The 27,565-nt window shown below is 45.5% G+C and overlaps 4 protein-coding genes across 8 annotated transcripts; 1 reads left to right on the forward strand and 3 right to left on the reverse strand.

The window, feature by feature from the left end:
- Positions 1 to 413: 413 nt before the first annotated feature.
- LOC138633957 (mitochondrial adenyl nucleotide antiporter SLC25A23-like) lies at positions 414 to 10,125 on the reverse strand. Of its 3 annotated transcripts, XM_069720510.1 has the most exons (12): positions 9,960 to 10,125; positions 8,795 to 9,010; positions 6,304 to 6,427; positions 6,135 to 6,222; positions 5,633 to 5,744; positions 4,242 to 4,400; positions 3,580 to 3,732; positions 2,998 to 3,111; positions 2,715 to 2,882; positions 2,484 to 2,631; positions 1,491 to 1,673; positions 414 to 1,202 (listed from the first exon to the last, which is right to left on the reverse strand). In XM_069720510.1, the coding sequence occupies exons 2-12, from the start codon at positions 8,987 to 8,989 to the stop codon at positions 1,192 to 1,194; spliced, it is 1,455 nt and encodes a 484-aa protein (XP_069576611.1). In that variant the 5' UTR covers positions 8,990 to 9,010; positions 9,960 to 10,125; the 3' UTR covers positions 414 to 1,191. The 3 variants fall into 3 exon arrangements, with proteins under 3 accessions (XP_069576611.1, XP_069576609.1, XP_069576612.1); XM_069720508.1 differs by having other exon boundaries at positions 414 to 1,673; positions 9,960 to 10,051; XM_069720511.1 differs by lacking the exon at positions 9,960 to 10,125 and having other exon boundaries at positions 414 to 1,673; positions 6,135 to 6,217; positions 8,795 to 8,959.
- Positions 10,100 to 13,638, forward strand: LOC138633959 (regulator of G-protein signaling 5). Of its 3 annotated transcripts, none has more exons than XM_069720513.1 (6): positions 10,100 to 11,279; positions 11,907 to 11,957; positions 12,058 to 12,111; positions 12,195 to 12,247; positions 13,070 to 13,233; positions 13,313 to 13,638. In XM_069720513.1, the coding sequence occupies exons 1-6, from the start codon at positions 11,164 to 11,166 to the stop codon at positions 13,478 to 13,480; spliced, it is 606 nt and encodes a 201-aa protein (XP_069576614.1). In that variant the 5' UTR covers positions 10,100 to 11,163; the 3' UTR covers positions 13,481 to 13,638. The 3 variants fall into 3 exon arrangements, with proteins under 3 accessions (XP_069576614.1, XP_069576615.1, XP_069576616.1); XM_069720514.1 differs by having other exon boundaries at positions 10,100 to 10,765; positions 11,219 to 11,957; XM_069720515.1 differs by having other exon boundaries at positions 11,190 to 11,825.
- A 590-nt stretch (positions 13,639 to 14,228) lies between these two features.
- Positions 14,229 to 15,716, reverse strand: cunh19orf53 (chromosome unknown C19orf53 homolog). Its single transcript, XM_069720527.1, has 3 exons — positions 15,576 to 15,716; positions 14,925 to 14,980; positions 14,229 to 14,844 (listed from the first exon to the last, which is right to left on the reverse strand). The coding sequence occupies exons 1-3, from the start codon at positions 15,664 to 15,666 to the stop codon at positions 14,698 to 14,700; spliced, it is 294 nt and encodes a 97-aa protein (XP_069576628.1). The 5' UTR covers positions 15,667 to 15,716; the 3' UTR covers positions 14,229 to 14,697.
- Positions 15,717 to 19,746: 4,030 nt separating this feature from the next.
- On the reverse strand, positions 19,747 to 27,034 carry mri1 (methylthioribose-1-phosphate isomerase 1). Its single transcript, XM_069720512.1, has 6 exons — positions 26,851 to 27,034; positions 25,796 to 26,019; positions 23,882 to 24,051; positions 23,001 to 23,177; positions 22,690 to 22,914; positions 19,747 to 21,076 (listed from the first exon to the last, which is right to left on the reverse strand). Exons 1-6 carry the CDS (start codon positions 26,980 to 26,982, stop codon positions 20,943 to 20,945), a joined length of 1,062 nt encoding a protein of 353 aa, XP_069576613.1. The 5' UTR covers positions 26,983 to 27,034; the 3' UTR covers positions 19,747 to 20,942.
- Positions 27,035 to 27,565: the final 531 nt, after the last annotated feature.

Genomic DNA, 27,565 nt, shown 5'->3' on the forward strand with positions numbered 1-27,565 from the left:
AATTTTGTGGCTTCCAACTACAGATGTACTTTCTACTGTATTTTCAGAATATAATGTAATTTTGTATTGTATGTTTGCCTATAGATCAAATTTAGATTTTTGCCTGTTCAATTGATTCAATTTGATTCACTTCAATAAGCTCCACAGCTGAAAATGAACCAATTAAACAGTCTCTATCTAGTATGTGAATAATAATGAGACCACGTGAAAAATGTCATATTTCTATGCAAACCCAGAAATAATCAGACAGTTAGATGATTGTGGAAAGGATTTAGGACTTTAAATGGAGAAGAAATATTTCATATTCTGTGAAATGTCTAAGTCAGTAAAGTCATAAAGTATCTGTGCTTCAGTTTTTTTACTTTTCAATCAAACTGTTCAACTTTTATCCTTTGTAATGAAAAAAACATGGATTGAATTAAAAACAAATAAGAGGTACAAGTTTATTCCAGTCAATCATAACAGTTGCAGAAGCAGAGCTACACAGTGAACCTACAGAGAACGAACAACCTCGGTAGCGTTCAGCTGCAGTGTAACAGTGACTGAGAATAAAGAAACAGTCGATCCAAACGAAGGACGAAGGGATGAGTATCGCTGCCGTGCTTCCGTTCGCCTCGTGCGTTTCCAGAAAGCGCATCAACATCTGTAACATTCATTCATCATTAAAAGGCTCGATGGAAGTTATTAAAGAAAAACTCCACAATGCGAGCGCGTATTTGTACATAAATACCGACACATCAAAATGTTCACTGGCAATAAATATAATTTGTTTCACGACACAGACAACGTGAACTGTTTAGTATTTATGAAAATACTGTGTGGCTCTGGACCTTTTAGAAAGAATATAGACAAACACTCAAGGCCCACATGAGCATGTGGCAGATTAATAATTATTGATAATATATAAATATTGCTTTGGCAGTTTCCCTCCTTATCACTTAAAGTCTTTGGATGTGCTTGAGTCGGCAGTACTTCTTCCACTGAGCATGTTTTCAGCATCCTCCATGTCCTCCCAACGTTACGCTCAGTGACTTTCTTTTGTTCTTTAATAACTGTTGTCATACGTCCGTGTTTGTAACATTAGTTTAAGACTTTTCAATCTAAGTCCTGACTCTGACTTCACCGGTGTGACGACACCTTCAGGCTCCTCTCACTTACAAAGCAGGAACTAGCATCAGTCCTCCTTCTTCTCTATAGACCACCTGAGAGGAAGAAAATAATGCTGTAGGAATTTAACATGGCTTCTAGGACTGGTTGCACCTTTTAGCTGTTGAGTTCATGCAAGTGTTCATCTGTCCAAGTCACTGCAGCAGCACGATGCTGGTGGGTTAGCTGTTCCACGGCCGCATGCGCACTTGAAACGCGTTGCAGCAGCTTCCAGTTCAGCTGAAAGCAGATCATGAAACCGCCTGCAGTCAGCGGCCGTTTCTTCATGCACTGCACACAGAAGCCACTCCAAACCTTCGGCTACCCCTTCCCTCCTCTCCTACCCTCAATGTCCACTCCCATGAGAATCCTCGTGTACTCGTAGACGACGTAGGACACGCTCACGGCGGGGACGACTTTCAGCAGGTTGGGGGAGATTCCTCGATAAAGTCCGGCGACGCCCTCCTGGGTCACGATGCTGTGAAGCGACGCCAACATGGAGAGTCTCGGGGCTCCTTTCACGGAGGCTGACGGAGAGATTCACCAGAACATCTCAACGCAAGGAACACCAGAGCTTTCAACTGCATGTCAGAGTCTTCCTCATCAGTGAGCTCACTTGTCATTCCAACGTGTGGAACTTTGATATGATAATAAATGAGCTGTCTCCATGACAACTGGGAAAACTCTGTCCACTAAAAACTACAGAAAAAGCTGGTAAGTGGACGTTGAGCTCAACCTTCATCCTATTTTCATAATGTCGATGTTTAAATACTGCAAAGTGTGTGTTGTCATGGCAATATCAGTACAAACCATCGCCTTTTTTTTTTTTTTTTGCAAGAAAGAAAACTGAAATGGTTGTAAACCAGTGGCTCGTGTGCGAAATGAGTCCATCCTATGATGTGGAAAGAAGTCTGCAGTGCATCAACTAAATTTCATCATCGGTATAAGTAATTCATTTAAAGTTTTATTGTGACAAATGAAATGAAAATTGGAATAAATGATGATGAGGAAGACAATGATGTGAATCACAGGCTGCAGCCTTCAGTCACCACAAACCTCAACATCTCACCGTGTTCTCAGAGTCTCCACCGAAGGCATCAAATATCACTTTATTTATGACCAAATACTTCTATATCAATACTGTGAACATATTGTAAGGATGACTACGAGGCTTTGAGTTCATATCCACAGTGAGATTTTTGGTACATAATCCTGAGTGGATATAACAGGCAGGTAAAGGTGAATAATAGAACCTTTGGGTTTACTGTAATGGAGCCTTTTAAAGCACTTCATGTGTCTGTGTTCACCGAGACATGTCTGACCACATGTTTTCTGACCTTGAGCCTGCATTCGGGTGCGGATCAGCGCCAGCGGGTAACTCGCCAGCTGTCCACAAGTGCTGGAAACAGCGCCGCATCCGACCAGCACCATCACTCCCGGGTCAGCTAAACCTCTGTTCCGGTTCAGCCAAGAAAGCTTAAGAGTCTGTGGAATAAAAACGGGCGAGAAGAAGGTGAAATGGAGGAGAGAGGCGTTGCAGCTGCCGTGTGTCTTCACGTGTCTCTGACCTCGTAGACGGCCAGGTCGATGCCCGCGTACGGCACGATGCTCAGCATGTTGGGGACGTAGCCCTTGTAGAAGGCTGCGACGCCTTCCCTCTGCAGCATCTGTTTGGCACAGTCGGCTATTCCTGAGTACTGGCCGGTTCTTCTCAGTGTGAGGCGGGTCTTCAGCACCTGGAGGGACCAGATGGAAAAGAAAAACAAAAGAAAGACATCAGTCATTTTCATGCTATCCACAAAAGAGTGTTTTCTTGATACTATATGAACATCTGAATTACCCTGATATTACCTCCAGGGGGTAGATGGCTGTCTGAGCGGTGGCTCCGGCCAGAGAGCCGGCCACGAACCTCTCGTGAATCCTCAGACTTCTTGTTTCATTACTGTCGCGCATCAAACTCTTGATCTGTGCAGAGATGTAGAGAAACCAACACAGTAAGAAGGAGTTGTGTGAACATAGAAGTCACAAATTATTAGATACGATTAATGCAAAACAGATGAATTGTTACTGTAAGATATAGTTCCACATTTTGGGAGACATGTTTATTTAGCTATCTATTTGCAGGAGCAGGGACTTCCTGGAGTCTTGTTGTCACTGTGAGGTTGCCGAGCAACAAGCAAAGACAGAGAAATTTCAGCCCCAAAAAAAAAATCCAGCAGCTTTCGTCTTCTTCCAGTCGTTTCGAAGCTCTATTCTAAATCAGAGAATAAGCATATTTCCAAAAATGTTGAACTGTTCCTTTAAGTATTTGACTGAAATTCATAAAGTTTAGAAAGTGAATAAAAAGTCTCTAAATGTTTTAACGGTAGCAGAGGAAGGGATGAACCAACAGGAGAGATGAGGGATGAACAGATGTTGAGGAAGACTCTCCACCTGCTCGTAAGCTGTGAACTTGATCGCCGTCTCCGGGGCGAGTTTGAGCACATTGATTCCATTTCCTCTCCACAGCGACCACGGTCCTCCCTCCTTCACCAGGAACTGAAACCCGCTCAGCACGTTGCCTTTAAAGTCCGAGGAGCCATGAACCTGCAGGAGAAAGATCACTGTGAAGCAGCGACGGCAGACTGAAGCCTCAAGATTTTTTAATTTTTTTAATTTTATACACTCTATTAATCCCCGAGGGGAAATGTCTTCACTACAGCAGGGGGGCTCTCAAGGGGGGCTGTCAGGGGGGCTCTCAGGGGGGCTCTCAGGGGGCTCTCAGGGGGGCTCTCAGGGGGGGCTCTCAGGGGGGAGCTGCTGCAACAGGCTGCCACTAGCGCGGCGCCAGGTAACCTGACCTGAGGTGCATGTTTTTGGATGATGGGAGGAAGCCGGAGAACCCGGAGAGAACCCACGCAAGCACAGGGAGAACATGCAAACTCCGCACAGAAAGGCCCAGGACCGGATTCAAACCCGGAACCTTTTTTGCTGTGAGGTGATGGTGCTAACCACTGCACCGTCCAAGATGGAGATCAACAGAAAGCTTTCACACAAAAGCAGCAACACGTGAAGACTCGTGAGGTTCGGACGGATCGGATCTGTGACGGAGCGACCTGTCGGAAGACTTTGATGCGATCCAGAGGGGCAGTTCCGGTCCGGGACACGGATCCGGCCACGGCTCCGGCCACCAGCTGACGCCACACATAACCGGACTTCTTCTCCTCCTCGGAGAAGTCGTCTGGGACGGTGAGCTGCTCCCCGATATCCAACATCTACTGAAGCCAGAAGGTCCGAAAGAAGGAAGAGACACATGTTGGAAATAAAAAACAATACTTCAATTCTGTTGTTCTTTATTGAACAGTCCGTATTAATTCTGTTCTTTATCGGATCTAAATGCATTTAAAATCGAGGTTCTTTTTGTCTACTGTAGAAGTTCTGAACAGGAAGTGAGTTTTTCAGGCAGGAAGTACTGAACACATGCTTTGACCCAATCATGTCTCAGTGTGTGTGTGTCTCAGTGTGTGTGTCTCAGTGTGTGTGTGTGTGTGTGTATCAGTGTGTGTGTGTATCAGTGTGTGTGTATCAGAGTGTGTGTCTCAGTGTGTGTGTCTCAGTGTGTGTGTCTCAGTGTGTGTGTGTGTGTGTATCAGTGTGTGTGTGTATCAGTGTGTGTGTATCAGAGTGTGTGTATCAGTGTGTGTGTGTATCAGAGTGTGTGTATCAGTGTGTGTGTGTATCAGTGTGTGTGTGTGTATCAGTGTGTGTGTATCAGTGTGTGTGTGTGTGTATCAGTGTGTGTATCAGAGTGTGTGTATCAGAGTGTGTGTATCAGTGTGTGTGTGTATCAGAGTGTGTGTATCAGTGTGTGTGTATCAGTGTGTGTGTGTATCAGTGTGTGTGTGTGTGTATCAGTGTGTGTGTGTGTGTATCAGTGTGTGTGTGTGTATCAGTGTGTGTGTGTATTAGTGTGTGTGTATCAGTGTGTGTGTATCAGTGTGTGTGTGTGTGTATCAGTGTGTGTGTATTAGTGTGTGTGTATCAGTGTGTGTGTATTAGTGTGTGTGTATCAGTGTGTGTGTATCTGTGTGTGTGTGTGTATTAGTGTGTGTGTATCAGTGTGTGTGTATCAGTGTGTGTGTGTATCAGTGTGTGTGTGTGTGTGTATTAGTGTGTGTGTATTAGTGTGTGTGTATCAGTGTGTGTGTGTGTATCAGTGTGTGTGTGTGTGTGTATCAGTGTGTGTGTGTGTATCAGTGTGTGTGTATCAGTGTGTGTGTATTAGTGTGTGTGTATCAGTGTGTGTGTATCAGTGTGTGTGTATCAGTGTGTGTGTGTAGTGTGTGTGTGTGTGTGTGTGTGTATCAGTGTGTGTGTGTGTGTGTATCAGTGTGTGTGTGTGTATTAGTGTGTGTGTATCAGTGTGTGTGTATCAGTGTGTGTGTATTAGTGTGTGTGTATCAGTGTGTGTGTATCAGTGTGTGTGTATCAGTGTGTGGCACTTTACCATGGAGCGTTTCCAGTAGCGTGCCACATCCTCCATGTTGGCGAGAGGTCTAAACAGGAAGTAGTCTCGCCACTCGTTCCAGTCGATGGTCATCGTACCGTCTTTGTCCATACTGGTTGAAACACAGAAACAAGTCATCAGTCATAGAATTATTAAAATACCGACTGAATCAGAAGAGGTAGGATCAATATCTTCGTTGCTTCAGGCCTGTTCATCACGGAGGCTGGATGTGTTATTAAAACACAACCCAGCAGTAACACACACTTATTTTAATCAGTGATGATCAGGTTTTATATTGTATTTATTATAATTCACATCTAAAAATACATCCTCAGATCCAGTCAGTAACAGCTCTCCCACCGAGGGAAGAACAAAGTGGGAAAATGAACTGAATGTGCTGTGTTGCATTAATATCTATATATCTATATATACACATATAGATATATAGATATATTAGTATACGGTGTGGTCCGGGTACACGGACCTGAGGTTGATAACAGACCTCTGTAAAATCCGGGTGGCGTCCTCCCGGCTGATGTTCACACCGATGGCGTGCAGGCAGTCCTGAATCTCTGCTGCATCTATCTGACCTGCAGACACACAGCGCTTTGAAATAATAGTTAATAATTAATCATAATTATTTCATCTGCGTCCTGGGAGCTGCTACAAACCGTCGTTGTTCCTGTCCAGGCGGCGAAACAGGAGTTTAAGCTGCTTTTCATGGGAGCGAAGGAACTGCGTGAACTCCTGGAGGTCCAGCTCTCCGTCCTGGTTGGTGTCTCCGGCCTCCACGATCTGACAGCACAGACAGGAAACACAGCTGTCAATCATTTGTTTCGGGTTGTACACAAGTGCAACGAATACTTTCTGACCAGTGAAACTAAACCTGCCTGTTTAGTGCTGCTTATTAAAATACATTTTAGGAACATTAGACATCAAATCATTGTAAAGACAATCTATGAATAGTTCTGTACAACAGCATGAGTTTATCAAACAGAAGAGAGGTGACCGAGACAGAAACACTACAAGACAAGACTCCAGGTTTAAAGGCTTTATATGAGTTATTGTATCTAAATATAGTGCTGTAGTGTGTTGTGTTGTTGAGGAATGAACTCCATAAAATACTGTTCATTTTGTGTTGGAGTGATTCGTTTGTCACACTGAGCATTCAAAAGTGTTTTAAATTCGTAATAAAGATATACTGACTAGTCTTTAAACATAAAGCTTGGACAACCACATCAAACAACCATCTGAAACATCATCTACCATCCTTAAAATGGGACTTTTCACCTGTTATCCAGTTCCATTACTGAGATATTGTCAGAATTCCTTTAAAAAAATGTGAACAAAGTCTTTAAAACCACAACAAATAAATGAGGGGTAACAAAAAAAAGGAGACGTGTGAGCTGCTGGAATTAAACCAAATATTAAGAAACCTTAGAGAAGAAAAGTCTTTGGTTAATGAGCTACTGAGAGAAAGGTTACAAATCTCAGCTTACAGAGTCCTTCTACTGAAATAACCAGCAGGCTGCCCTTTACACACACACACACACTGAGAGGACAGACAGACAGACAGACAGACAGACAGACAGACAGACAGACAGACAGACAGACAGACAGAGAGAGAACAGACAGACAGACAGACAGACAGACAGACAGAGAGAGAGAGAGAGGACAGACAGACAGACAGAGAGGACAGACAGACAGACAGAGAGAGAGAGAGAGAGAGAACAGACAGACAGAGAGAGATAGACAGACAGACAGACAGAGAGGACAGACAGACAGACAGACAGACAGACAGAGAGAGAGAGAACAGACAGACAGAGAGAGAACAGACAGACAGAGAGAGAGAACAGACAGACAGAGAGGATAGACAGACAGACAGACAGAGAGGACAGACAGACAGACAGACAGACAGAGAGAACAGACAGACAGACAGACAGAGAGAGAGAGAACAGACAGACAGAGAGGATAGACAGACAGACAGACAGAGAGGACAGACAGACAGACAGACAGACAGACAGAGAGAGAGAGAACAGACAGACAGAGAGAGAACAGACAGACAGACAGACAGACAGAGAGAGAGAGAACAGACAGACAGACAGACAGAGAGGACAGACAGACAGACAGACAGACAGAGAGAGAGAACAGACAGACAGACAGACAGACAGACAGACAGAGAGAGAGAGAACAGACAGACAGACAGACAGACAGACAGACAGACAGACAGACAGCCTGTTTGTATTCACCAAACAAAGCCATGCTGCTGGTGCTGCTGAATAAACAGTGAAGAGTTTTACATGATAAAAACAGAGAGGAAGATCTCATGTTTAATGTGAAGATCATGTTCAACAGTAGAGAAGGAAACTCTGACAGCCAGACGTACGTGTGACGGTCCAACCTCAATAACCAGCCTGGTGATGGTCAACAGACCCTGGAAGAGAGTGTTTGTCCTCCAGAGTGCAGAATGTAAAACTGCTGCTGTGATGTCATACCTGTGTCCTGCTGTCTCACCCTCTCCATGTGACCTGTCTGCTGTGATGTCATAGGTGTGTCCTGCTGTCTCACCCTCTCCATGTGACCTGTCTGCTGTGATGTCATAGGTGTGTCCTGCTGTCTCACCCTCTCCATGTGACCTGTCTGCTGTGATGTCATAGGTGTGTCCTGCTGTCTCACCCTCTCCATGTGACCTGTCTGCTGTGATGTCATAGGTGTGTCCTGCTGTCTCACCCTCTCCATGTGACCTGTCTGCTGTGATGTCATACGTGTGTCCTGCTGTCTCACCCTCTCCATGTGACCTGTCTGCTGTGATGTCATAGGTGTGTCCTGCTGTCTCACCCTCTCCATGTGACCTGTCTGCTGTGATGTCATAGGTGTGTCCTGCTGTCTCACCCTCTCCATGTGACCTGTCTGCTGTGATGTCATAGGTGTGTCCTGCTGTCTCACCCTCTCCATGTGACCTGTCTGCTGTGATGTCATAGGTGTGTCCTGCTGTCTCACCCTCTCCATGTGACCTGTCTGCTGTGATGTCATAGGTGTGTCCTGCTGTCTCACCCTCTCCATGTGACCTGTGTGCTGTGATGTCATAGGTGTGTCCTGCTGTCTCACCCTCTCCATGTGACCTGTCTGCTGTGATGTCATAGGTGTGTCCTGCTGTCTCACCCTCTCCAGGGAGCCTCTGGGAAGCCCTCGACCCGCCAGCCCTGCCCGCAGTTCAACCATGTCAATGCGTCCATCTTTGTTGAGGTCCAGCTGGTCGAACAGCTCAGCCCAGCACTTCTCCCTCTCCTGGTCCGGACCCGGGGACACGCTGTCCTGGCAGTGGACCCGAGGGAACCGAGCCCGCTGGAGTGCCATAACTGGTCCACAGTCAGTCAGCTGGGTGAGATACAGCGGAGTCACTTTAACACACAGGAAGGTCGTTGCTTCAAACGTCCACGTGTACATTTATGTTTTCAAATCAAAACCGTGATGTACATTTACTGAGGACAATGGTTGGGTCCCAAACCATGGTTTGGGGACCCTACAAAGGCCTGCAAGGCCGTACTGAAGGGTCCTTAAAGGAGAAGCTGTGAATTCATGATAGATGTCAAAAAAAGATTAAAATCAGTGCAGCAGAACTCAAAGAAAATTATTATTTCCCACAGAACCTGCCTACAATACCCACAATGCAACTCACCCTCCAACAGGTTTAGATTGGAGATTCAGGTGTGTTATGCTAGTAGCTGACTCCGACTGAAGTAATGTTACGAAAGGACAAATATCTCAAAGTTCTCTATGAAGCCACAAAACGTTTTTTCTTGTGTCCTCAACACCTGTAAACACACCGAGCTGTAAAATCAGTGGGTTCATATTTTTACTTCAAATATCAGGTCTGCTTGAACTGACCACAAAGTTAATTGATGCAGGTGCAGAAAAGAGGTTTCAGCATACAGACCTCCAGTTTTCATTTCATTGGACATGGTGTTCCTATTATTTTGTCCCATCATGTATATATGTAAATGAACACCATAATAAGTATTGATTCAAATATCTTACGTCATTAGGAAACATCCTGGTTTACATGTTAGTGTGTCCTCCCTTCAATCTGATCCATCATTTAAATACTTGCAGCTAATCAAACGTTTCTTAAAATGAACTTTAAACATCTTTCTAACAGATCTGAGGAACGAACTGCTGACTTTATTGATAAAGGTTCCAGTATCAGTAATCACCATAAACACGCCTCCAACGCAGGTTTGATCCACATCTTGTGTCAACTACAGCAGCAGCTTATCCTCCATATCCGCAGATGATTACCTCCATCTGCTCTAAGAATACTACTCACAGCTGCAGAGGACCGGGAGAAGGAAACCGGGTCACCGGTGGGTCCGTCCTGAGACCGGTGGGTCCGTCCTGAGACCGGTGGGTCCGTCCTGAGACCGGGTCCAACACCAGACCAGCTGTCTCCTGTCCTGTTGATCCCTCCGTCTCCTGTTGAGGAAGCAGGAAGCGAGACACTGACCGCCGCCCCCCTGCAGGAGGAGGAGCCCTCTGGTGGTGGAGCCCGTTGGTGGAGGAGCCCGTTGGCGGAGGAGCCCGTTGGTGGAGGAGCCTTCTGGTGGTGGAGCCCTCTGGTGGTGGAGCCCGTTGGTGGAGGAGCCTGATGGCGGAGCCTGATGGTTGAAGAGCCTGTTGGTGGAGCCTGCTGGTGGAGGAGCCCGTTGGTGGAGGAGCCCTCTGGTGGAGGAGCCCTCTGGTGGAGGAGCCCGTTGGTGGAGGAGCCCTCTGGTGGAGGAGCCCTCTGGTGGAGCCCGTTGGTGGAGGAGCCCGTTGGCGGAGGAGCCCGTTGGTGGAGGAGCCTTCTGGTGGTGGAGCCCTCTGGTGGTGGAGCCCGTTGGTGGAGGAGCCCTCTGGTGGAGCCTGATGGCGGAGCCTGATGGTTGAAGAGCCTGTTGGTGGAGCCTGCTGGTGGAGGAGCCCGTTGGTGGAGGAGCCCTCTGATGGAGGAGCCCTCTGGTGGAGGAGCCTGATGGTGGAGCCTGATGGTGGTGGAGCCCTCTGGTGGAGGAGCCCTCTGATGGAGGAGCCCTCTGGTGGAGGAGCCTGATGGTGGAGCCTGATGGTGGTGGAGCCCTCTGGTGGAGCCCGCTGGTGGAGTATTGGTCGATCTGAGTATCTGGAGGCTGTTGCATGTCACTTCTTAGATATTATTCTCTCTTCATCAGGACCAACTTGAGCTTCTGAGAACACAATGAAATGCTCCATTCTGCATTATAAGTGGTCGGACTGCTTTCAAGCTTTCAGTTTATTCTGCAAGCAAAAGGGACTTTTTAATGAATGTAGGCTCATTAACTATCTGGCTGCTTTATTTAAACATGCAAAAAATAGTCTGCTTTGAATAATAATTTGTGTGTGATACGACTTTAAAAAAAAAAAGTTATGACAAATTCTTAAAAACATATCTACTCCTCAGTGAATGACGAAATCCGTTGTTTTGCTAAGTTATTTCGAAGGTTTAACGGCCTCATGTACTGCAGTGAAAAACGTGTATGTTCAGTGTTTACTATTTTCACTATTTTCACACTTGTGTTGAATATTCTGCAGTTTTCTGCTGTTGGTGTTCATGTTCTGCTGCACAGCTCAAACATCCGAGTGAAGAATGTCAGTGAGTATTTCTTCCATCACTGTTGATAATAGCATCCTACACATTAAGAAAACATCTGGAAAGAGCTGGAAGAGAATCCTGTTATCAAATTAAATGATTAAATCCTGTTATTAAAGCAGATATATTGTATTTTCTGATTTTGATTATTTCCACCATCATTATTGTGTCATCTCTCCGGTGATGAGTGACGTCTCCCCTCCACCTGCTCCTCCCTCATCACTTCAGAGGCTGTAGGTTCTGTAGATGACAGACTGTTAATGTACCCTGAACCCCCCCCCCCACACACACACACACACACACACACACACACACACACACACACACACACACACACACACACACACACACACACACACACACACACACACACACACACACACACACACACACACACACACACACCCTTTGATTTTCCTATTCCATGCAGCCTTTCTGTGTGTGGGACGTTGACAGGCCTACGTGGGCTCTCGTTCAGCCGTTTCATCTCCATTCAGCTGCGTCGCTACACCTGCTGGTCTGAGAGCAGCAGATCAGATCAGATCGCAGGTCCACGGCAGCAATATAAGAGCAGCTGGTTGTAGTTTGGGAGGCTGACTGACTGAAGGTCTGTTCTTCTTCCCTCTGCAGATTAACAATGTGTAAAGGTCTCTCCTCGCTGCCTTCCTCATGTCTGGAGAAGTAAGTATTCATCTCAGACATCATGTTTCATATGAATAAATGTGCTCGCTGTGTTTGTTGTCGTGTTGCACTGTGATTTCTTGCGTCTGTGTTATTTCAGGGCAAAAGAGATGCGGGTGAAGTTGAGCCACCTGGCTGAGAGCCACAAGCACAAGTAAATCTACTGAAATCTGCATTTCAAGTAAGCAGTGAATCAGTGGAGCCGAAGCCACATGTTGACTACTTCTGTCTCCTCAGGATTCAGGATGGAAAAAGTCCTCAAGACCTGGAAACTCTGCTGAACAAGAAAAGTAAGACGTCGCTTCTAAAGTCAGTTCATTGATGCAACAGCACAACAGGCCGTTTTTATTTCACATTAGAAAAAGATCACGTTGATGACGGCTGAATCCCGTCAGTCCTGTGTTCTGTCACCATTTACTGCCAGTCAAAATATCTACTGTGAAGAAGGCCATTTGTTCTGATACACATTTTGTTTGACCGGCGTAAAACTATGGAAAATATATAGTAGTGACACCATCTAAGTAAAAATAAATAAAAAAAAAATCTTCTTTTTAAGAAATAAATGAATGCATAATAAAATGCACTCTTAAAGGCTGTTGGCTAATGTATCATTAATAATGATAATAATGAATCATTACTGATTCAGATGTCAGTGTTACATTTTAACATTCAACATCATAACTAATAAATTCTACTTGTGTGCACATTTGAAGATATTGCTCAAAAGTTATAGTCTTGCTTTAATATAAAATATATCCGAATATAGAAATAGTTTGAGCTTTACTCTTATTTTGCCAATGTCTTGAGAATATTGACATTTTGCTATTTTACTTTTCATGATGTCACTCAGCAGCTGAAAATGTCAAATCACTAAGACCTCACACTGTTTTTAAAAACCTAATGTTTAGGTCATAATATTTGTTAATATTTCTACATCTTTCTACAGTTTTTGACAACAGAACTATTTGGAAGCTCCTTTTGAGGCTGATTTTCCTGAGAACTGTTTTGTAGTTTTGCAGCCAGACAAGCAGAAGCATCTCCGACGTGAAGTTGCTTTCTTTGACTCTTCTTGATTCGTCTCTGCGGCTCCTTCTCGTCTTTGGTCCTCTCAGGTGGTCTGCAGCTGTTTCGTGGGTTCCTGCGGTCCGAGTTCAGCGAGGAGAACCTGGAGTTCTGGCTGGCGTGTGAGGACTACAGGGTTTCGCCTTCAAACCTGCAGAAGATGAAGGCCAGCAGCATCTACAGCCAGTTCCTCGACCCCGACGCCCCGCAGGAGGTCGGTGAGGAGCGGCAGAAGGATGCGCGTGAACTCTTAACGTGAAGCTTCTTCTGATCAGCTGCTTCTTCCCCTCCAGGTGAACCTCGATGCCGAGACCCGCGAGGCTCTGCTGAGCCTGATGGACTCTCCGTGTGCCGACACGTTCAACAAGGCGCAGCACAGGATCTACAGCCTGATGGCCGAGGACTCCTTCCCTCGCTTCCTGCGCTCCCATCACGGCGTGGACGCCATAAAGGCTCTTTAAACGTCTTCAGAAAGAAGTGCTGCTGAACTCATGCTGCTTGATAAGTTGATTGTATTTGAACAGCTTGTTTCGTGATGTTAACCAGAAGATTCTGCTGTTCTGTTAGTTAACCTCTTAATCATGAAGCTTCAATGTAAACGTGTGCTTTGAACTACATAAACTACAAGTTATAAATAAATAAATAAATAACTGTAACTGATGTGTTTAATGGAATCTGTGTTTTTCCTCATAGAAACTGTATTTAGTGTTTTTAATATCCCCGTCAGCGGTTTGTAGGAAGAGAAGTTGACAGTATTTCTGGACCTCTGCCGGGTTCTGCAGCCTTGAGAAGAGTCCGGCTGCTTCCTCTAATGATGCTGGTTATTCAGGACAGATGGCGCTTCAGCTCAACAGCTTCACCTTGAAGTTTTAGCTCAAAATAACAGATTTGCTTTAAAGCCGGTTCAGCGGTGCATCGCCATGGTAACCTGTGATGACAGGCGGCTCCGGTTCTGTTCAGGTCCCTGAATTTAAACATTAAACTTCACCGCTTTCACACAAATGTTGTAAGAAGCCTTTCAGACCGAGGATGTGATGTCTGAATATCGCAGGTCACCAGTTCAGTTCTTCACTTCACATTCAGAGTTCAGTTAAACGTAGAAATGATTTCCCTGAAACTCGGATGGTTTTCGAGCGTCTTCCTGTACGAATATTCTCACATCACATTATTTAGATTATTAAAGCAAGATGATACAAAACTGTAGTTCACTTCTTTAATACTGAGTATCATGAAGTCATGTTGTCACTTATTATTATGGTCTGTACAGTGAAGACGATACAATAATCTGAGAGATTCACAAAAAGAAGTTTGAATGTCGTGTTAAAAAGTGATTTTCTAGGTGCATTTTGTTTTGATCTTTACAGTAAATATTGATCAGTCAGTATTGATCAGTCAATATTGATCAGTCAGTATTGATCAGTCAATATTGATCAGTCAATATTGATCAGTCAGTATTGATCAGTCAGTATTGATCAGTCAGTGTTGATCAGTCAATATTGATCAGTCAGTATTGACTTCTTAAACGAGCGTATTTACAAGAATGGCTGTAAATGTTTCTGTCTGAGTTTAAGTGGAACATCTGTGGAACATCTGTGGAACATCTGTGGAACATCTGTGGAGCACTTTGACTCCGTCTGTTATGTCACAACACCGTCGGACTCGGTTCTGATCGGTGGTCCTATTTGGAGCTGGTTCCGGGCCGGGCTGCTGCTGGGTTTCCTTTCTTTTCGGCCCCTTTAATGACACTGAGCGGCTTGTGGAGGGACGAGCTGGCCCTCTGGGTCACCTCCTGCTCGATCTTGTTCCTGATGGCGACCTCGAGACCCTTCAGAGATAAAACTGTTCACGGTCCGATTCCTCCGTTAGACTTACGGAGCTGCGATCAGACCGACGTTTCAAACTCACCTTCTTCAGCTTCTGCTGCTGAACCACATGAGCCTTCTTCGGTGCGATGACCCGCCCTGTTCACAGGAAGCACCAAAACATGGAGTCAAGTTCACACGTCATTACTGTCGATCACATGAAACATCAAACCCAGTCTGTGAAAGTCTGTCAGTCAGGCTGCAGGTTGTGGTTCTGTTGGACTGTCTGATTCACAAAGTTTGATTTACTGCATTTATTTAAGACCGAGGTTCCTAATAATCTGGCATCTGAATTTATAATCACACTGTAACTCTGGATGTTGTGGTGTAAATATGGAAGATAGCTCAGTGCACTTTTCATCGCTGTCTGAGTACAATCAGATAAACTGCACAAATTATGAGCCAAGTATGAATTTTTTAAATGAAAATCGCCAAAACAAAATGAGAACAAAAGTCGTAATAATGGATAACAATGATCAGCGGCGATGATCACGTGTCCAGAGCAGATGTCCATCACTGGCAGCATGTCAAATTCATGACTCGCTGGATGAACATTTTTAATTAATATGATTCTCGTTGGACATTTTGTTTAAACCACGTGTTCATGTTTGCATGCAGGTCACGTGTTCGAGCTCATCGAGTCGATGTCGTGCGTTTTCTTTTCTGACCAGATAACCACGTGCTGGACTCTCACCTCCTTTCTTCGGGCCCTTCTGTCGGCCCGGCTGATGTTTCTTGGAGCCTCCTGGTCGCTGAGATTTAAACTTCTGGGAACCTTGAGCCATCTTTACTAACCGGAAGTACACGAAGCGCTTCTCTTCTTCGTCGATTACAAAAAGGGTTTACATCCGTCGCTCGTCCCACTGCCGCCACCTGCTGGTGAGAACACCATTTATTACGCCTTCACATCCACGAAGTTGGAGTCTGAGGTTCCAGATGACGTGTCACTAACGAGGTGACTGCCTGTTCTAATTTGATCTCTATTATATTATTATTATTATTATTATTATATATTAGCTATTGAAGTGTGTGTTTTCATCATGCTATTAAGGCCTTCAGGCAAAAAGACTGTGGATGCCTTTGAGTCTGAAAGATTAAAAAGATCTAAAATTATTAGAAATATAGAATTCCACTCTAAAGAAAATCATCTACAGGACCACCGCCGCTGAAAATTGAGCCAGAGAGTCGACCATTTTTTATTTCTATAAGTGGAAAGACCACACTGAAGGAAAAAGCAAAAAAAAAAAAAAAAGATTTTCGTCACCACCTGTGGACAAATTCTTCTGCTGGTGTTTAATCCTATTTGATACATGCATTTGTTCACGACATCAAATTCAAAACTTACAAAACTGTCTGCTTAGATATCATCAGCTGATCACTCCAGAAACTCAATAAGACATATTAAACATTCTGTGATCGGGTCATCTCAACAGTAAATCTAAATTATTACCATGAAACCGGACATAGGAGGGATTGAAGGAGGTCAGTCATAAAATTAGATGTGAGATTTACAACCAGATAAAATCTATGTTGATGAGTTCTGTGACGATGATGTTAAATGTGTGTGTTTTTGTGTTTATCTCGTTGTACAAATTCTTTGTGATGCGAGAAAAAAATAACTGACAATAAAGTATCATCACAATCATTTGATGCACAAAGAAGTCTCCAAGAACTCCTGAATTTCATCAAAGCATCAGCAGGTAACCATGGCAACGTTTGGTGTAAAGCGATGGTACAGATTTGATCTGCCAACGAACTGAACGTGTCCAGACGTAAACATTCATGCACAGTGAAAAGATGCAAAGCAGCAGAATTAATATTATATTCTACGAGTGAGCGTTTTACTGAAAAAATACATTTGGATGTCACCAATATTTTAAATTGTAACTAATTTTACACATTTTTCTCAGTAGCTGCCAAAGATGAGTTCCATTTATTGTTATTTCATTCCACGTAATTTGTTCCTTCCCATCAAGACTGCATCATGTAGATTTAATGTGAATTGAAGACGAACAAAAACAACTCTTTTCACTGTGGTTTTATTCTTTTTACTGTATTGATGTGAAAGAGAAATCTCTTAAATCATGACTGCACTTTACAGCATTATATTCATATACGTATATATATAAAAAAAAAAAAAAAAAAAAAATCCAGTTTTGAACTATTTCCACGTTACAAAATTAAACCCAGATCAGGTGATTATCAAGAACAACAATAACATACTTGCACTTAAAGAGGCCATCTGAACAACACTCCCTCCGCCACGTTAATAACTGGATAACACACAAGCTCCTGCTTCCATTCATCCGACCGATGTGGAAACGACGGAGCGAGCAGCTCAAATTTTGGCACCCGATTATCAGCCGTGTGTTGGGCTTCTCACGGATTCCTTTTTAAGTGCAGTACTTTTTAGCTGCTGCTTCAAAAGGTGGTCAAACGGTGTAAAAACAAAGCGTAACGTAGAAATAACTCAGCTGCAACCCAAAATAACACACGAGCCAGAATCGAGGCTGCTTTGGCGAACGAACAGCACCAACACCAATTATTGGTCACTTTGGGATCGAGATACGAGCGTGAGTGAGATGTGGAGAATTTGACGTCCAGATTTGTGTTTCTTCCGTCTGCCGTGCTGCAGCCGCACCGAGCGCTCGTCTTCATGCACGGCAGCGCTGGAGTCGCTGCAGGCAGACGGAGAGGTAGTGTGTATGGTTGAGGCCTCCTCAGTGTGGCGTACTAACGACCTAGTCACTAGGAATCACAATGTCATGAAACAAAATCAAAAACAACAAACCACAGCCAAACAGTTAGAATCATGATGTACGGACCAACGGAAACAAATCTCGTACCTCTCGAAAGAGTTTTCAAAGAAATGGAGCGGCGAGTCTAAACGGCCGCAGAGCTGCTACATGTGTCTGGGACGTTTTCTAAAACGTGAAGTCTTTAACTGTACAAAAAACTGAAGAAAGCAAAATTCAAATACACACGTATGAGCGGTTTGATGGGTGAGAATGATGAAGACTGATGAGGAGGAAGATAAAGGTGAAGAAATGAGCTGACGTTACAGCGTTTTTAAAGATGTGGATACTGCACTTATTAGGCGTTAAGTTTTCTCTGGAGCAGAAAAGAAAAGTGTGTTTGTCACCAGTTTGGATGAGAGCAGCGAGGTCGACTCATGTTTGACCGGTCTCCTGGTCCGGAGCTTCACCTGTCAACGCTTCACCTGTCAACGCTTCACCTGCTGCAGAAACATCTGTTTCTGACTCTAAACTCAGCTGCATGTTACATTCAGCTTCGACATGTTCACAAGTTTAATCTTAGTTTTTTTAAATGAATGAATCAGGTGTTTTGGCCCTGATTTCTGTTTCCTCTGTTCTTCACATGTAACCAGCATTCATGTCCAGAAACTCTCCTCCAACCGCGTCATGTGACAGCAGAATATTCACTCACTGAAAATCAAACAGAGTCTCTAGTTTTCAGGTTTTTTTGTCTAAAATCTCTTTGAGCTTGACGAGACGACGTTCTGGCTCCTCGATAGAAACGAGGATGTCGGCGGACCGTCGGCCCAGATCCAGATGTTTCAGTGGAACAACAGGTGTTCGTGGGCTCGCTGGTCAGGTGACCTTCCTGTAAACCTTCCACACGGACCTCCAACATACATCAGGTCTGTTTTCAATTTCAGAATCAGTCAGCAGCTTTTGGTTAAATAGTCGAGCTGCACTTCATTATTTATCATTTCATTAATTAGTCTCTGATTTATTTGTTTAGAAATGTTTTTAGAGCTTAACTTTGTTTTTCGTCCTAATAACGGTCCAAATATTTTCCATTTATAATGATAGAAAAATGAGAAAAGTAGTAAATATTCACATTTTAAAAGATGGAACCAGATAATGTTTAAAAATGACAAATTAATGATAGATTATCAAAATCTTAATTATTTTCCTGTTAAAACAGTTTCAGCACTAAATGAATCTGATCATTTTCAACATTATTGGATGTCTTTTTACATTATTTGTTCTTTTTTAAACCTTGTTCCTTCATCAGGATGATGAAGGACGGAAACATAGAACCATAAGTCGGTAGAAGAAGCTTTGTGTCGTCGGTGCTGAACCACCTGAACTCTGATGTCTGCAGGTCCGTCTGCCGTAAAACGGAGAAATCCAAACGGTACAAACATTGGAAACCGAGCACAAAGGCAAGAAGTGACGAGTGTCTGAAGTCTGGCCCCAAACCCAGTGAAAGATTACATTCTGATCGTTGGTGGTGTTCAATGTGTCGCAGTGCTTTCTGCCAACAGATACTGCAGCGTGGATGAGACCCCCCCACCTTAAAGGAATAGTTCACCCAGAAATAAAGACGTGATTATCTCTGAAGGTCGGTCGGCTGAACTGGTTGGTCACATGTTTGTCTTCACCTTCTCAGGTTAAAACCAGTTTTTGTTTATCTTTAAAATTACACTAATTGATTCATTTTCCTCATTTGAGCAGCAAAACAGACTAAAAACCCTCAATTATCATAATACAACCTTACAAAGTTGGTTTTTACAGTTTTTTGTTTTACGTATTTTGCATTATTTTTTAATTCAGAGCGACAGGAAAATCAATAAATAAAGAAAGAGGATGATGATTTTCCAAAAAGAGTGGAGCGGTGGACGCTTCAGTTTCGTGGTAAGCGCCTTCATCATTCGGCCTCTGGACCAAACGTTAGAAACCGTTTAGCGAGCAAACTGCTGCATATTGACATCGGAAGAATCCGGTCTATCCAATATTTGCTCTTCTTCCAGTCGCTAACTGTGTGTCTGCTGTTTGATGTACAGCAGGAAGTCTACAGCTGATTTATTGGAGCTTTTTTTTTTTTTTTTTTTTAACTGAAGAACAGCTGTGAGCACAGTAAAACCAAAACAATGAGCTGAAAGATGCTAAACAATCAATAATCCCCCATTGGCTCATTACTACCATCGACAGGGAATACAATTTAATTAATTATATTTTGTTTTTTCTTAATGTGGGATAACTTTCGACAACAACCTATCAGGGTATTTTATGTTTCACAAACATCAGTAAATGGGACGAACTATTCCTTTAACAGAAAAACAGACGTCACAGCTGAAGCTGCTGTGGTCAAAATATTACAAGTTCCCTTCATCCTTACAGAGCAGGGTGACGTGTATATATATATACACACATATATGTATATATATATATACACACACACACACAAGTACATTATGAGAATACAAGTGTGGTATGACACAGTACAACTGGGAACAGATATATGCAAACAGGAAGTGAGGTATAAATACAGCCGTGTGTCGTCAAAGGCTTCAGCTGACTAACGAGGACGGATTCCACTTGTTCCAATTTTTGGCCGCGAGGTTAAAAAGTGAGTGAAATATAGTTTTTCAGATCACTAGGAGCTACAAATTTGGATTATTCCTTTACAAAAAAAGAAATTAAATGTTAATATAACATTTTAGATGGCAAATTGAATTTTAAATAATGATGTATTTGGTTAAAATAGCAGAACCTTCCACTAGCAGGAGTTAGTTTTTCTACATATGTACACACTACCAGCAGGATATTTCTATTTACAAGTGGGTAGCAGCATCTTAGAAACCACGACTACTTTGAAATTGAATTGTCATTCGTGTCATTCGTACTTATTGGGAGGTTTTTGTTTTGTCGTGTTGAAGAAGCCCTCGAACATGTAACGTCTCATTAAATTAGTTTGCCAAATAGAATCGATGGGTTCGAGTCCAGCTGAGCTCTTTGTGTTGTTGCAGAAGCCGTTCAGAAAGAGAGAATGAAAGATGGCGTGGGATGAAATGAAGCGAGCACAGAGGGACGGAGGGACGGAGGGACGGGAGACGACTGCTCGACTCCCTGCTGTGAACTCGTGCGAGAGACGGAAGATATCGGTTCATTCTGTGGACACCACGGACGTGTAACAGTGAACCAAACCAAATAAACCCACAAACCATGACGGTGCGTTTTCTGTGAGGACATGAGAGTGTCTTTCGGTGGGTGAGACGTGAGACGTGAGCGTGCGGCGGCGGCCGGAGGCTCTAGAGGGCGGTGAGGCGGCCGGTGAGCGCCGCCTGCAGCTCCGACGGCAGGAAGACGCCGAGCTCTGTGATGATGCCTCCCGTGATCAGCTGGTGAGGAGTCACGTCGAACGCCGGGTTCCACACCTCGATGCCTGCAGGAGTGAACGAGACCTTTAAAACCTCTTTATGCGCTTGTCCTACTTAATATGTCGATTTTGTTTGACTTCAAATTGGAACTGATTTTCTAGTTTACAAGAACTCCTGATGGTGGATCATTATCATTATGTTGGGTTCTTCTGGCCAGCCATCAGCTCTGTGGCACAAAGGATTAATAGTTCATAAAAACACTGAAAGGTGTTTCCTGTGTTTCATTTTCACACTTGAAATCCATAAGAAGATATTTTGTGTCTCAAGTAGTTTTACATCAGTAAACCTCTCTGATTGGCTGAGTCTTCTCTGAGTGACACGCCCTCAGGCCAATCACAGGTTGTCTTCGGTCTTTAGCAGATCAGCTCTGTGATCAAATGACTGATGCTCCGTCTTTTCTTCCACATACCATTTTGGACAGTGATGACGTAACATGAGCGTGAGTTTGTGACATCACAAACTTTTGAACGTCCAAACAGAACAAAGGCTGAATACGTACTTTGTGTGTATTTCTTAGTGGACCGACCTTTTTGACACTTTCACAATATTTTTTTTATAGCACAGAGACTTTTAATGAGATTTATTCAAAGTAAAAACTATAGAAGATTTATTTGGAGAGTAAATTAAAGATAAATGGAGATATAATGTTGAAGCACCAATGCTGCTCTCCAGAGGCCAGTGGACTCATTAAAGGAGCTTAATTACTGCGACGTCACCGAGCACCTCTCAGCCCGGCAACGTAATTTGAGATTAAAGACTCAACTTACCTAAAACACATCGTCCACTCCAACAGACTCACTTTGACTCTTCAGTCTGTGGAAGCTCACGAGTGCTCGCTGTGAAACTTGCAGAGTGCTTGAAGGTTTCATTGATTGTTTTTTGTGCGTATTTTGTAAGTCTGCAATTCTTCTGAAGGACTTCCAAAAGTGACATATTTGGACGAGCTGGGGAGGAGTCAGCTCGATCTGATTGGAAATCCAAGGACATTATGCCCCGCCCACCTATAGCTGAAACCTGACTGAACCGCAGACATGTCAATCAAACAGACACGCTCCCAAACATACCACTTTATGAGACCTAATATCTAATTAATGGCAGACATATTTTCAGATGGACTGCCAGGAAACAGCACCAAACTGACTTTTGGAAAAAAATCTGTTGACTTTGTATTTGATGAGAGAAGTTGAATGGGAGCTGACCTCTAGTGGTACTCGGTGGTATTGCACTCGATGGCACTTTTCAGACCTGGAAGCTATTTCCACTTTTATATACAGTCTATGGTCCATCCCCATTTCGGTCTAATAATCATAATGTTACATCTTTATAATGTAACTGCAAAAAAACTAAACCCAAGTAAAAAAATAATTAAAAAAATAAAAAAATAAAGAAATACAACTGAGAAAATAGTAAATAAACAACAAACAAATCAACAGTGAAAGAGGCAGAATAGAGCCGGTGTCCTTGTGTTCCTCAGCATTCAGAGTCCTCGCTCTGATTCGGACATCTCGTGATGTTAGTTAAAGTCTGCCTGATGTTTCCCTCTCAAACCTCTACTGGACTTTCTGCTCTTTAACTTCCTGTCCATGAATTGTTTTGAAAACCCTGCGTCACTTCTTACCCGGGGCGGCGATGGGGACTCCGTTTATACTGGTGAGTTCCTCGGGGGGGCGCACTTCGATGATGATGTCCCTGCCGCTCTCCAGGCTCAGGTCGCACGACGTGCTGGGCGCGGCCACGTAGAAAGGAATCCCGTGATGCTTGGCGGCGATGGCCAGTTGGTACGTGCCCACCTTGTTGGCTGTGTCGCCGTTGGCAACCACCCTGTCTGCCCCCACCACCACAGCTGAGAGAGCACAGAGGAGAGAAGGCACTCAGAAAGAGAAGTTTGGATCCAAATGATCAGAGACGTGACAGCAGACAGAAACAGACCTGTGATGTCCATCTCCCTCATGGTGAGAGCCGCCATGCTGTCGGTGATCAGCGTGGCGGGGATTCCCTCTGCGACCGCCTCGTACGCCGTCAGTCTGGAGCCCTGGTTGTACGGCCTCGTCTCCGTGCAGTAGACCCGCTTCAGCCGGCCCAGAGAGTGCAGGCTCCGGACCACGCCTGCACACAGAGCGCTCGTTACGGTCACAGCGTAGAAATACCTCAACGATCCTCGCTCGGAACCGAGGGCTCGGAACCGAGGGCTCAAAACCGAGGGCTCAAAACCGAGGGCTCAAAACCGAAGGCTCAAAACCGAAGGCTCAAAACCGAGGGCTCAAAACCGAGGGCTCAAAACCGAGGGCTCAAAACCGAAGGCTCAAAACCGAGGGCTCAAAACCGAAGGCTCAAAACCGAAGGCTCAAAACCGAAGGCTCAAAACCGAAGGCTCAAAACCGAAGGCTCAAAACCGAAGGCTCAAAACCGAAGGCTCAAAACCGAGGGCTCAAAACCGAAGGCTCAAAACCGAAGGCTCAAAACCGAGGGCTCAAAACCGAGGGCTCAAAACCGACCGAAGGCTCAAAACCGAAGGCTCAAAACCGAGGGCTCAAAAAGGCTCAAAACCGAAGGCTCAAAACCGAAGGCTCAAAACCGAAGGCTCAAAACCGAAGGCTCAAAACCGAGGGCTCAAAACCGAAGGCTCAAAACCGAGGGCTCAAAACCGAAGGCTCAAAACCGAAGGCTCAAAACCGAGGGCTCAAAACCGAAGGCTCAAAACCGAAGGCTCAAAACCGAAGGCTCAAAACCGAGGGCTCAAAACCGAGGGCTCAAAACCGAAGGCTCAAAACCGAGGGCTCAAAACCGAAGGCTCAAAACCGAAGGCTCACCCAGGGCCGTCCCGTATCCTGCCGTGGCCAGCGAGCCGGTGTTGCAGTGTGTGAGGATGGTCACCGAGTCCCGCGGGACGCCCGACAGGATGTGCTGGGCTCCATAGTTCCCGATCTTCTTGTTGTCATTGACGTCACGCTCCAGCATGTCTTCGATCCAGGCAATTACACTGTTGGGGGGGGGGGGGGGGGAGACAGGAGGTGGGAAGTGAGAGAAGGCTTCGTCTGCCACGTCGGTCCAGACGAGTCCATCAGGTCTGTGTTTCTGTTTCATCTCTCTCTCCAGTGGATGTCATGTCACTACCTCCCCCTCCTCCTCCCTCCTCCCCCCCTCCCCCTCCCCCCTCCTCCCCCTCTCCTCTCCTCCTCAAGAGAAGTACGTTAAATGCTTTTCCAACAACATTAACTCAACACATACTGTACGTTCAAAAATTAAACACCATCTCTTACAACTGGAGAAAACTCATGTAAATCTGGTCGCCTCACTCTTCTGGTAAAAACACCACCACTTCTGGTTGTGCTGTTTTACGGGTCAGCGGTGGTTCTGATGGTTCTGATGGTTCTGATGGTCCGAGGAGACGTTGAAGAGCCTCGTTCACTTTAAATGAGGAGTTATTTGAGTCGGATCGTCTGACTTTGAGCTCCTGTTGAGAAACTGGAAGGTTTTGTTGATATACGAGAAGTTAAATTGATCATTATCAGGAAGATGAGACGGAGTCAGGGTCAGAGGAGTGAGACAGGAGTGAGAGGAGTGAGACGGGGTCAGAGGAGTGAGACAGGAGTGAGAGGAGTGAGACAGGAGTGAGACGGGAGTGAGACGGGAGTCAGAGGAGTGAGACGGGGTCAGAGGAGTGAGACAGGAGTGAGACGGGAGTGAGACGGGAGTCAGAGGAGTGAGACGGGGTCAGAGGAGTGAGACAGGAGTGAGACAGGAGTGAGACGGGAGTGAGAGGAGTGAGACGGGGTCAGAGGAGTGAGACAGGAGTGAGAGGAGTGAGACAGGGGTGAGACGGGAGTGAGATGGGAGTCAGAGGAGTGAGACGGGAGTGAGAGGAGTGAGATGGGAGTCAGAGGAGTGAGACGGTCCTCTGTGGAGTGAGACTGATAATGGAAAGGTATGGTGGACATGTTGAACCTGTTCCCCGTTCAGGCCTCTGGTCTCTGATGTTAGAAACTATCTTAATATGTTCCTGCTCACTGAAGTCGTTATGGGATCCAGAACCATCCGTCATGTCAGATGCATGCAGCCCGAACACGGAACCATCACATGTTCTGCTTCCTGTCTGCCTGAATGTGAAGAAAACACTTGGGCACCCCGCTGAGCGTGAACACTGTAAAAATAGCAGCACTCGGGGCGACATGTACAACATGTAGGTTTCCCAATTTTCACATTTCATGTGATCACAACTTTCCTGCGAAGAAACCTGCAGCCGGCGTTAAATCAGGAAGAGTTCCAGCAGAACCAGAACTTCCTGAAGACACCAACACCTGACGAGCTGTTCTGGTCAACGTCTACAAACAAAGTCTGTTTGCATTCATTAAAGTTTCCTTCAGGCTAAACAAATGTTTTCCAACTGCAAATCTATTTCCTTGAAAAAACAGTCTGCATTGTTTCATGCTTGTTTAACAGTGAAACATGACATTCATGTTCTTCACTAATAAACAACATCAAATATTATTACATTATTATTAAGAAACACGTCGAAGCTTCTGTCAGAAGTGACGAGTACGATGGAGGAAGATGGAAACGTAGCAACAAGGTCCACTTTAATAATAATAATAAGTAAGGACCAATGTTTGTAACATAATTCATCCTTCAGGATTATTGATCAGTTTGAATGACTGACAGCTGCTGATGCTGAATGACTGACAGCTGCTGATCTCCCGCCCGCAGGCGTCCTGCAGCTTCGTTACCTTTCTCTGAGCTGCTCCGAGTTCTTCTCCATGCTCTCGTTCTCGGCGAACTCCATCAGCTCGCGGGCGGCCCGGCCCATGTTGACCGCGGTGGGCCTGGCTGAGGTCAGGTGACACAGAGACTCCCTGATGAAGGTCACGGGGTCATCGCCCCCGGCGCCCGCTCGCAGCTCCACGGCCAGGCTGAGGCAGCCGACGATGGCGATGGCCGGAGCTCCACGCACCTGCAGGACAGGAGACAGTTTAATCAGGAGTATTGATCTCCTTCCAGCAGGTTGGAAACAGGAGATCAGTGATCAATGAGATCAATGAGATCAATGATCAATGAGATCAATGAGATCAATGATCAATGAGATCAATGAGATCAATGATCAATGAGATCAATGAGATCAGTGATCAATGAGATCAATGAACACACACACACACACACACACACACACACACACACACACACACACACACACACACACACACACACACGGGATCAAACAAGTAGCTGTGTGTGTGTGTGTGTGTGTGTGTGTGTGTGTGTGTGTGTGTGTGTGTGTGTGTGTGTGTGTGTGTGTGTGTGTGTGTGAAACTACAAAGACAAAAGAGTGAATAATTGCTCGGCTCTAATAAACAAACACCTGAAAATGCTTCCGGTTCTTCCGTAACTTCAACATCCTGCATGCACGTGAACACTTGTGTGTTTCGGGATCGGTTCCGGTTCCGGAGCCGTTCAGGAGCTCGAGGTGTCACCGAGTCCAGCACGGACCGAAACACGAACAAAAAGCCTGGAAAGGTCATTAATAATTCATCAATAATCTCTCCCAAAGAAAGAGGGGGAGGGGGGCTCACGGGTGGGCGGCGGTTTGCAGATTCCCGGTTTACCGCCTTCACACATGATAACGTGCAGACTATGAATAAAGGCTGTTTCGGGGGGTGGACGGTCCGGAACCAGAATACGGGCCGACAGCGGAGCGGACGGAGCACAAAAGAACACGCATGACGGGATCGGATGCGCATGCAGCGGGCGTGCAGGGCAGCCGGTTACCGGAGAAACAGCCCGTTACCTTCATGGACTTGATGGCCTCGTACGCGTCCTGCACCGAGCGGACGTCGTCGAACACCGTCTGATGGGGCAGCAGCAGCTGGTTGAGGATCTGCAGAGACCCGGTCCGGTAACGGATCGCTTCCAGCGTCATGACGGACCGACGAGGCAGGAGAGGGAGAGGAGGAGCGGGGGGAGAGGAGGAGCGGGGGAGAGGAGGAGCGGGGGGAGAGGAGGAGCGCGGATGGGCCGGGCGCGCGAGATACACACACACACACACACACTCTCTGTGTCTCCGAGCTGAAGTGACCGCGGCCTGGTGTCGGTGGTCCCGCAGCCGCTGCGGAGGGGAGGTGCAGCAGGAGGAGGAGGAGCGGGACGGAGCGACACGAAAAACCTGAGGAAGGAGGTGAGCTGTCGCTGAGCGGGAGGATGAAAGGAGAAGAGAAGAGCTGAAACCTTCTGACAGACGAGCAGGAACCAGACGCGGAACCACGTGTTCACCGAGCAGGAAGCGCGAGCCTCGGAGTCCACGCCCACCGAAGTCTCGCGGGGTGTCCAATTTGATCCAGACTTCCCCCTCCCCTCCTCTCCCCTCTCCCCTCCTCTCCTCTCCTCCCCTCCCCTCTCCTCTTCTCTCCTCTCCTCTCCTCCCCTCCCCTCCTCTCCTCCCCTCTCCTCCCCTCCCCTCCTCTCCCCTCCTCTCCTCTCCTCTCCTCTCCCCTCTCCTCTCCTCT

The sequence above is a fragment of the Brachyistius frenatus genome, unplaced genomic scaffold, assembly GCF_029030835.1.
Source record: "Brachyistius frenatus isolate BFR_SWC_R1_liver_20210118 unplaced genomic scaffold, ASM2903083v1 Contig_243, whole genome shotgun sequence".
Lineage (NCBI taxonomy): Eukaryota > Metazoa > Chordata > Actinopteri > Embiotocidae > Brachyistius > Brachyistius frenatus.